Below are 10347 nucleotides of genomic sequence, written 5' to 3'. Positions count from 1 at the left end.
TTAATTTTGTGAGTGTAGCGTTAGATGGTAGGGTATTTGTTTATTTTTTTCAAGGGAAGTATAGTAAAGTTGTACTCCAATCTAGTAGATGGCGGTAATGCAACATGTATTGGAGGCCAACCGAAGTTAAACATCAAAGAAGAATAAGCTTACTAGAGGCACAAAAAGACACCATTACTATTTCCAAAGATAGTTTGCGCGTTCTAGCATACATCTAAACCATGCACTTTAACAAAAAAACTTTGGCAAAGGGTAAAGTCTACAAAACAGTCCACAGATATCGTTTTGGCAACAGAAACTGTATTGTGATCAAATGTTTCATCGATGAGAACATTTGCAGAATTTCGGTAAAAATCCATCTCGTCTCATCTTCTCACTACCAAATTTTGTCGTGGTTGTGAGTGGAAAAGCCAAGCGGATGCTTCACATTTACACATCCGGTAAAATATCTGTCTCATTGTTCTGTCTGTGGTGCTAAGGTATGTTTGCGGACCGCCGTAATTCCACAGAAGAAGAAGGTGAAAAATCATCACGACGCCATTTCAGAAGTCATTCATTGGCGGCTGAATTCATAGTTCAGGTGAGGGACATTTCAGTTATTGGTTAATTTTATTTAACTAGTTGTTAGAGTTTGGAGTAAGGTATTCTGTACGATATTATCATGGTGTGTTTTTTAGACCAAAAGTAGGAACTAGTTAGATACGCTAGCACCATACCGCGCAAACGTTTCTTCCTAAAACTACTGTAGTATCGGCGGTAGCATACTAGCTAACGCAAATGGCTACCAAACTAACTTAGCTGGCTAGGTTATCAACACCATTTGAATTTCAGTTGGAGGTTTCAGACTATCACCCAATGTTAGCCAGTTTTCTATCACATGATTTAGCTAAATAAGATTTTTTTTAAAATTACAATTAACACAGTTAGCTCAGAGCATAGCAAGCTAACCAAAGTTAGCTGGCTAAAGTGAGGTAAATTAAACTTTAGATGCAACCTCTGAAGCTAGCTGCTAGATTAATATTTATATATAATCTTGATAGCTAGCCATGAATGATGAAATGGCAAYTCATCAATGCTAAACAACTGTTTGCTAGTTGGCCTGGTCAGCTAGCTGCGGAAGTAACGTTAGCTAACTAGCTAATGTTACGTCAGAACTTGCTGACATATTATTCTCTTGACGTATTAAAGAACGCTTATAATAATATCATACTATTTTTGAAAGTTGGCTGTCTTGTAAAGCTACGTCTACACGTGGTTCTTTAATTAAATCTAAAAATATTTGATATATACTTGGTAAACAAAAACAAACTGCTTGTCTCCCCTTGCAGGAATAACAACATTCTGATTTGAAGATGGTGAAAATCTTCATAGGCAATCTCGCCTCCGGAACCACGCAGGAGGAGCTACGCACTCTCTTCTCTGAGTATGGAAAGATATCTGAGTGTGATATTGTCAAGAACTTTGGCTTTGTGCACATGAAGGACAAAGCTGAAGCGGAGGAGGCCATCAAGAATCTCCACCACTATGAGCTAAACGGGGCTCAGATGAACGTGGAGATGAGCCGCGGCAGACCAAAGTCAACCACCAAGCTGCATGTCAGTAACATCCCAGAGGGTTGCACCAATGAGGAGCTGAAGACCAAGTTTGAGGCTTATGGCCCTGTGGTTGAGGCTGACATAGTGAAGGACTACGCCTTTGTCCACATGGAGTCTGTGGATGATGCCATGGAGGCCATCAGTGGGCTGGACAACACAGCCTTCCAAGGTGAACCCGCAGGCAGAAGAGAGCAGATAGTCTGTGCTCTCCGTAGTTACAGAATACACTTCCTTTTTAGATGGCATAAAGCTCGTAACGTGATGCCGCTATAGCATTTTGGTTTAATTCTGAGGTCAATTAATAAGTAACGGCAATAAGGTTGGGTCTTTTCCGTGGTTKTTTTATTCGGTTTCAACGTAACAGTGCAGGTGAACCAATTGATGCTAATATATAAGTATTTGCAATAAGAAAATAACTTTAGTCGTTAAGAAGCAGTGGAGCGTGTCAGAAGCCAACGGTCTCATGCGTCTCTTCTCTCTCCTCAAAAGGCAAGCTGATGAGCGTACAACTGTCCACCAGTCGCCTGCGCACGGTCCCGGGAATGGGAGCTCAAACCGGCTGCTATGTCTGTGGGAAACAGGGTCACTGGTCGAAAGACTGCCCTAACGGCGGTCAGAATGGCGGTAGCTACGGTGACCGCGATGACCGACCCGGGGGTGGCCCAATGAGGGGCCGCGGCAGGGGCTTCCCACGGGGTTTCAGCAGGGGTGGCGGCGGATACCCTAGTGGCTACGGGATGCCCCCCAGAGCTGCGGCATCCGACTACATGGGCGGGCTAGGGTATAGCAGAGCGTCCAGTTACCTGGGGGGGCCTCCCCCTCTGAGCCGTAGGCCTAGCTATGGCTCTGCTCGGGAGTACAGCGCAGATGCCAGGGATCGGTACAGCGGCAGGCTTCCGAGCTCCTATCCTGAAAGGGCATCGGCCTACGAGCGAGACCACTACAGCAGCAGTGTTGACTATTACGAGAAGTACAGAGCACGGCCATACGGCTCAAGCTATTTTGAAGAGCGCCGCCTCGGCTATATCCCACCTCCCCCTCCCCCCTCTTCCTCCCTCTCAAGGCTCTCCTCTAGTATCGACCCGTACGAGCGCCGCCCGCTACCACCACCCTCGGCGGCCGCCTCGTACTACTTGCGAGACCGCAGCCCGATCAGACGAGTGGCCGTCGCCTCTGACAGCTATGGTTACGAGCGCTCGCGGCTGTCCCCGGTGTCGTCCTCCAGAAGCTCTTCGTACGCTGTCCCGCGGGCCAGGGACCCCTACACCGATCGGGCACGCTATGCTTACTGAGCCACACACTGCCAAGGTGAGCCAATCAACTAGGAATACTAACCCATTCCTGTGGGTGAGTGTGTTCTGGAATGGTGCGTTCCATTTATTATAAAACAGGTACTTGATGATGTTACAGTGGGGACTGGGATACTGTAGACTCGTGTTCATCTTTATATTCGTGTTCATCTTTATATTTCTTCAATGAAGAACAAGAACTAAGATCCCCCCCCCCCCCCCCCCCCKCKCACAGTGCTTTTTAAACCGTYAGACACCATCCCATTTCTCAAAGCGAATGCTCTGCTCTTTTTCTAGGTGTGTATGAAATGCCGGACTTTTCCTTTGCTACCATTCCTTCTCCCAGCTGCATGGTTCCATCGAGCTGTGCCGCAAACAAACCTTTCGCGACTCGGAATGTGGTGACGCGAGAGTGACGCGGACGGAAATTGGCGTGTGCATCTTCCTGGCACCGGTGCCGGCAGACGAATAATCCTCTCAACTAACCAATCAGTCCACACCACTCCACATTCTTCCTTTATTTTAGTTGTCAGTTACAACGCCTGTTTGCTATCGAAAACCACCAGTGTGGCATTTCTACAGTTTGATGTTAATACTAGCTTAATTATACCGGCTTTCAAATCGCTTTGTTAGTTTGTGTGGGTCATGTTTTTTGGGGGGGAGTTTTTAAATGTGTTTTTTCCTCTCCCCCTTGTGATTTAAAATCGTCAAAGCAAATTGGCCTCTGAATTTGCCACATTTTTTATTTGTCGGATTGAGGTGACCGTAGTTTAGAGAAATATTTATCCTTTTTGAGAAATATCTTGTTTTCATTTAATTGGTTTGTTCAACTATTCATTTAACTTCATGCCGTGTATAGCGCAGTAGTCATTTAAAAAAAAATCCCCCCTATTTAAATGTTTTTCCCCTGGGAAAGCAATGTAAGAATATTCCCCAGAACAATCTGTGAAATTCATCCACTGGATTTTAGAACTTTCATTTTGATAAAGGAGGATGTTCTACTTAGTGTAGAGGAGATCCTGTTGTCATACTGCTTTTGCTATCTTGAGTTAATATCATTGAGATAGAGGACTCATCTTTGCATCTGTGCCATTATAGCATTTGTGGCCGCATGGGTAGCGCCATTGAGACATCCATTTTGAGGTAGTCAATTCTCTACACAATTGGCTGTTCCCTCCTGATGACCTGGTTGGACACGACTCCAACGGGGTCACCAGGAGGGATCAACCAATGAAGTTGGAAGTCCCACCCAGTTGTCTATATTAAAATGGTGGAAGCCCTCTATGGTGCTGCCCATGCCAGTACAGCTTTTGGCCACTAGAGGCCTCAATCATTCTTTGGTTAATATCTGCTGTCACAACATTGTCATTATCCCAAGACAACATTCCAGCTTTAGAATTATTTMGGGTGTATTTGCAGGGCTAAAAACGGTGTGCGTTTCCTAACCAAAATAAGCAATCGGTTGGTACTCATTGGAAAAGTGCATGTTTAATACACTTCCAAGAGTAACTATTTTTGCATGATTAGGATGGTCCAGTCTGAAATTCAAATTTAAGAGGCTTGTTTCAACAATCTAAATATTGTTTCTAACAAACCAAGCTTTAATAATCCAAAATTGTCCTCTATTACTGTAATATTTATTTCTAGACACAAACATGTTGAATACAGTAAATAACATGAGCATAACTGGCATTGCTATCAAATCAAACTTTGTCACATGCGCCGAATACAACAAATGTAGACCTTACGGTGAAATGCTTACTTACATGACATTACCATTGAGATATAATGGGCTCTAGTCTGATCACGTTCTTGGGGTGCCTTAGTCTGCGTTTTGATGGGCAGCCCTATTCTGATATACAAAAAGAGCTGACGTGAAAAGAGCTGTGATTGGTCAAAGACAAATTTGTGGGGAAATTATCAGAATTGGGCGGCCTGTCTAAACAGAGCATCTGTCTGCTCAGTTCTAATGGGAATTGTTGTAGTTGGTATATTTCCTACAGTCAAAGCGTGTACGTTTTATGCATTTTATTTTTTAATAAACCAAAATGTATTTTGGTGAGAATCATATTTGTATTTATCCTCTCGAGACATCCGGACTTTTTCCACATCTATACTTGATAATGCATTGACAATACTTTTCAGATGATACTTACTATAAAACCTGATGATAGGTACTAAATCAAGAAGAAGAAAACAATTGTCCATTCGGCCAATCAACAGGTCTGATTTTGAACCCCGATCTGGTTCTGCCTTGTGAGAGGCTGGATAGAGATTGTGCCGTAGGTAGCAAACGCGGGCAGAGGAGCCATTTCAGCCCTTCGGAAACTAGTGGCATCAACCCAGTGAGTCCACCGCGAAAGGTACGAAGGAATATAGAACATGTAATCTAGCTAGCTATCCATTCATTTTAATGTCATGTTAGGTATTGCCGTTGCAACCAGCACAAATATGAAATACAACTATGTAAAATCATATGACCATCATGCAACGCGTTTCGGATCTATTGTTAGCGTAGCATGCGCGTTGTGCATGCACAGACAGACGACACACTTGCTAGCGTTGCCACAAAAGGCAATTACTAGCTTGTCTGCAATAGTGTCGCTAGCTCTCATGCACGTTCCAAACGAGTACACGTGCAAAGATGCTGGTCGCTGAAATTGTTAATGTTAGTTCGCGAGCTTGAATGAATGAGCAATGTACAGCTTGTTCACTTCCTAAGCATAACCTCTGTTGCAAAAACAGCATTGTGATTGGTTAATAACTGGTCCTCCTACTTATGACCCAATGCATTCACTTACACTGCATAGTGCATTTTTATTTAACTAGGCATGTCTGTGAACAACAACATTCGTATTTACATTGACGGCCTACCTAAGGCAAAACACCTCATGCGGGGCTGGGATAATATATATATATATTAGAACAAAACACATGCGACGAGACTCGACAACAATGCATAAAGAGAGTCCTAAGACACAAGCTTATTGATCAATCATTTGATATTTTAATAGGTTACTCAATATACTTTTAGGTTCATAAGACTCCCTGAGCCAAGAGTTTTTTGTTGTTGTTTTAATCAAATGATTTCCTTTGTCTAATCCTCTTCCATTGTTCATATACTGAAGTGGGAGCATCACCATGGTGAAAATCTTCATTGGGAACTTGTCTCCAAACACCATGGCAGAGGAGCTGCGCTCCCTCTTCTCCCAGTATGGAAAGGTCTCTGAGTGTGACATCGTCAAGAACTTTGGCTTTGTGCACATGAAGGACAAAGCTGAAGCGGAGGAGGCCATCAAGAACCTCCACCACTATGAGCTCAACGGGGAGCAGATGAACGTGGAGATGAGCCGCGGCAGACCCAAAGACACCACCAAGCTGCACGTGGGCAATATCAACAGCAGCTGCACCAACCAAGAGATGCGGGCAAAGTTTGAGGAGTACGGCCCCGTGGTGGAGTGTGACATAGTGAAGGACTACGCCTTTGTCCACTTGGAGCGTGTGGAGGATGCCATGGAGGCCATCAGTGGGCTGGACAACACAGCCTTCCAAGGTGAACTCACACAGGGCTTGGTTGGTCAGTTGCCAGTGTGGTGTAGGTATCCCCCTGGTAATTAGAATGAGTTCTATTCACTAACAAAACTGATGGGTAAGTCATGGATACATGTAAGTGGTGAAAGAGTAAGGGACAGTCAAGCGCTATCTCAAAATACATCCAACACGTTGTACACATTTCCCCCAACTTCAGGCAAGAATTTGGACTCTAGATTTGCCTGCATTATTTTACCTTTATTTCAACAAGGAACACAGACGGAGACCAAGGTCTCTTTTACAGCTGGGCCCTGCATATACAAGTTTACACATCGTTTTTTAATTATTGTACCTAAACAAGACAAACAAAACGATCACAGATAATACAAAAAAAAATAAAAAATACAGCAACAGATTTCATTTACACAAGTTATTCTACTAACAGCACAAGAACTTGCATTACCTGAAACYGTTACAAGCAGTACAAAAATACAAATATTCCAATTAATATTTAAAATGAGTAAGGAGGACAAGAGTCTCAAGTTTAAGTTTAGTCTGCAGGGTTTTCCGTAGGCAAGGAGCGTAACAGGAAAAGGCAGCCATACCCAACTCTATGAAAATCGCGTGGGCCTCAAGTGTAATCCATGCTTGAGACCTGGTTTTAGGAATTCTAATAGTGATGATAAATAAGAAGGTAGCTTATTCATATGCATAGAACGTGGAACAGTTGTCGGAGTTCACTTTCAGAGGAGTTCCAAGATGAATGTTATGATGGTGGTGTTCTAATTCATGCCTGGCTTTTATCTGATTCCGTAGAGCATGTGCATAGATGGGACAGTTTGTTGTATCGTGGTAAACTCTTGCGTTTTTCTTTTTTAAGGCAAACTGATGAGCGTGAAGCTTTCGACTAGCCGCCTGCGTACAACGCCGGGCATGGGAGAGAGGACAGGTTGTTATCGGTGCGGGCAGGAAGGCCACTGGTCCAAAGAGTGCCCGCTCGACACTTCGGGCAACTACAGAGAGGGTGCCGAGCCAAGCTCTGACGGATTCAATGGCGGTGCCCCTAGGTTCGGCGGTGGCTGCGGTTATCACCGGGGCTTGAGTGTCGGCGATCCAGGTTACAGTGGCAGTGATCCAGTTTACAGTGGAAGCTATTCTCCCGCGCACGGCTTTGGCGGGGCGCCCGGGTACGGCCGGCCCGCAGGCTATGAAAGCACATTGGGTTACGGGCTTCCACCGGGTTACGGAATGAGCGCCGCCGAACATAGCATGGCCCGGGTGTATGCCAGCGAGGCAGCGTACGGAGGCAGCAGCTGGAGCCACGGCGTGGTCCCAGCCTACCCTGTGCGGCGGTCATCGTACGAGGACCGGGATCCGTATGGTGCCGTGGACTTCTACGAGAAGTACCGGGCTCGCCCGTATGGAGCCAGTTATTTCGAAGAGCGCCGGTCTGTTCCTTTGCCCAGCCCACCGTACCCTTTCTCCTCGGCCATAATGAGGGAGCGCCTGCCTCCCTCTAGCCCCGACCTATACGAGCGCCGTCCTCTCCCTTCTCCACCAGCACCCCTCTCCTCATACTACTCCCGCGACCGGAGCCCATTCCGGCGAATACCTACCGAGGCGTACGAGCGCGCGCGCCTCTCCCCGGTGCCCTCTCTCCCCAGAAGCTCGGCTTACGACATCCCGCGGGACCCCTACGCCGAGCGGGCGCGATATGCTTACTAACCTTTCTCCCTCCTGTCCAGGTGAGACCTGATTTAGCTTTCACAGGTTAGCGTGATTAAGTTCCCAGGGAACTGGTATTAATGTAAACACTGGGTGTTTTGATAGTTTATTTCCTAGGTAACGTCCTAGGTAAACGTCAGGTTTTCTGTCTTGACGTTGATTGATAAGTCTGATGCCCATCAAGCTTGTTGATCAAATAGAAGAGAATACGTGCCGTAGAACTTAAATGCATCTTGTGGGTGACCATGTTACTATTTGGTATGCTCTCTTTTCAGGTATCGCGACAGTCTCGTGCTCGGTTGACCATCTTTGTTTCGACTCACGATGCATTTCTGCTTTGGCCGCAATCGTGGGACTGTGAAAGTGCAGACATTTAGCTTCCCTGTTCGGTATTTGTCTCGTGTGTCAACTGATCGCTTAGTAACGTTTGTATTTCCCCACTAAAAGCAGAATGTGCATAGATATTTTTTTATTTATTTTTTTTTTATTATTTTTTTACATAAACCAACCAAGTACACATTATTTTGATTTGAATGTGAGTCCTGCAGTTATAAGAGAAGTAGCACCAGTTGAATCATCCAATGCAGTTGACTTTTGGTAGCAGTTGTATGCATTATTGTGATGAATGCAATCATTTGCTAATTATGTTATAATTCATTTTTTTTTTTAAATAAAGGAGAGCCGCACACTCTAGGAGCTCAGATGCAAAAATATTTAATTTAACAACGTTTCGACAGGCAAGCTGTCTTCATCAGGGTACAATCATCGTGATTGCGGCTCTCCTTTATTTTTAAGTTTTCTACTCCGCTAGCCAGCACCTRGCCTAAATAGGTGTGCYTTRCTTTTTCTTCTYGATAATTCATTTTAAAACCATCGAAATACATAGGTATTGTGAATGAATGTGTAAATAATACACATGTAATTCTACTATACACCTAAGGTAGGGGCCTCAATGGACAAATGACCAAATCCCGCTTTTTGGCTGAATTGCACCTGTATCAAAGAAAATGTTTCACTTCAAATGTTACAGTATTATTCAAATTGTGTGTGAATGAAATATTACACTTMGAATAGATTCTTAGTTTTAGAACATTTCTAAACTGTTGTGTAGGCTTATACATCACCATGGGCCGGCCCCATGAACCCATTCAATCTTGACAAAATCAGTATTTTAGAAGTGGATTTGGCACCATTTGTTCTGAATGATGATATGAGAAAAATTTCTGTCCATCTGTTTCTCAATAAAGTCACTGTCTGAAAAGTTTGGTCTTTTGATTCATGATTTCTTACCATGTTTTGTTCACCACCCCATTCTTCTTTTGGATGGTAGTAGGTGAGCTTGGAAGGTAGTTGTTTTCCCCCTAGAATGTCAGCAGCAGAATGAACACAACTGCTCACATTTTAGTTTATTGCTCCTCAGTTACTCATGCATGATATTGGTAACATTGTCCTGTACACTAGTTAGCACACCTTTTTATAGGTGGTTAATTAGGCAATAAGGCACGAGAAGGTGTGGTATATGGCCAATATACCTACGGATAAGGGCTGTTTTTACACAACGCAACGCGAAGGGCCTGGATATAGCACTTAGCCGTGGTATATTGGCCATATGCCACTAACCTCAGAGGTGCCTTATTGCTATTATAAACTTGCTTTGAGACTAAAAATTGAGCTCATGTGCATCCTGTTTCCATTGATCATCCTTGAGATGTTTCTACAACTTTATTGGAGTCCACCTGTGGTAAATTCAATTGATTGGAAATTATTTGAAAGGCACAAACTCAGCAAAAAAAMAAATGTCCTCTCACTGTCGACTGCGTTTATTTTAACGTGTTAATATTTGTATGAACATAAGATTCAACAACTGAGACACAAACTGAACAAGTTCCACAAACATGTGACTAACAGAAATGGATTAATGTGTCCCTGAACAAAGGGGGTAACAGAAATGGATTAATGTGTCCCTGAACAAAGGGGGGTCAAAAATCAAAAGTAACAGTCAGTATCTGGTGTGGCCACAAGCTGCATTAAGAACTGCAGTGGATCTCCTCATGGACTGCAGCAGATTTGCCAATTCTTGCTGTGAGATGTTACCACATTCTTCCACCAAGGCACCTGCAAGTTCCCYGACATTTCTGGGGGGAATGGCCCTAGTCCTCACCCTCTGATTCAACAGGTTCCAGACGTGCTCAATGGGATTGAGATCC

General features: G+C 44.2%; 2 protein-coding genes across 4 annotated transcripts; both read left to right on the top strand.

The window, feature by feature from the left end:
- The first annotated feature begins 206 nt into the window (after window positions 1-206).
- Window positions 207-4942, top strand: LOC111955179 (RNA-binding protein 4.1). Its single transcript, XM_023975334.2, has 4 exons — window positions 207-580; window positions 1329-1764; window positions 2085-2903; window positions 3182-4942. The coding sequence occupies exons 2-3, from the start codon at window positions 1353-1355 to the stop codon at window positions 2885-2887; spliced, it is 1215 nt and encodes a 404-aa protein (XP_023831102.1). The 5' UTR covers window positions 207-580; window positions 1329-1352; the 3' UTR covers window positions 2888-2903; window positions 3182-4942.
- Window positions 4943-5029: 87 nt separating this feature from the next.
- On the top strand, window positions 5030-9401 carry LOC139022477 (RNA-binding protein 4.1-like). 3 transcript variants are annotated; one of them, XM_070436238.1, is made up of 4 exons: window positions 5030-5247; window positions 6013-6437; window positions 7296-8160; window positions 8416-9401. In XM_070436238.1, the coding sequence occupies exons 2-3, from the start codon at window positions 6026-6028 to the stop codon at window positions 8138-8140; spliced, it is 1257 nt and encodes a 418-aa protein (XP_070292339.1). In that variant the 5' UTR covers window positions 5030-5247; window positions 6013-6025; the 3' UTR covers window positions 8141-8160; window positions 8416-9401. The 3 variants fall into 3 exon arrangements, with proteins under 3 accessions (XP_070292339.1, XP_070292342.1, XP_070292336.1); XM_070436241.1 differs by lacking the exon at window positions 7296-8160; XM_070436235.1 differs by having other exon boundaries at window positions 7296-9401.
- The last annotated feature ends 946 nt before the right edge of the window (window positions 9402-10347 follow it).

The sequence above is a fragment of the Salvelinus sp. IW2-2015 genome, linkage group LG3, assembly GCF_002910315.2.
Source record: "Salvelinus sp. IW2-2015 linkage group LG3, ASM291031v2, whole genome shotgun sequence".
NCBI lineage: Eukaryota > Metazoa > Chordata > Actinopteri > Salmoniformes > Salmonidae > Salvelinus > Salvelinus sp. IW2-2015.
This window is presented reverse-complemented; position numbering and strand designations above follow the sequence as displayed.

What these genes read in the sequence shown, in the direction of transcription:
- LOC111955179 (XM_023975334.2), top strand. Translation starts at nt 1,353, where the DNA reads ATGGTGAAAATCTTCATAGGCAATCTCGCCTCCGGAACCACGCAGGAG. An exon ending in GGACAACACAGCCTTCCAAG is followed by an intron (nt 1,765 to 2,084) that starts GTGAACCCGCAG and finishes TCTCCTCAAAAG; the next exon opens with GCAAGCTGATGAGCGTACAA.
- LOC139022477 (XM_070436238.1), top strand. Translation starts at nt 6,026, where the DNA reads ATGGTGAAAATCTTCATTGGGAACTTGTCTCCAAACACCATGGCAGAG. An exon ending in GGACAACACAGCCTTCCAAG is followed by an intron (nt 6,438 to 7,295) that starts GTGAACTCACAC and finishes TTCTTTTTTAAG; the next exon opens with GCAAACTGATGAGCGTGAAG.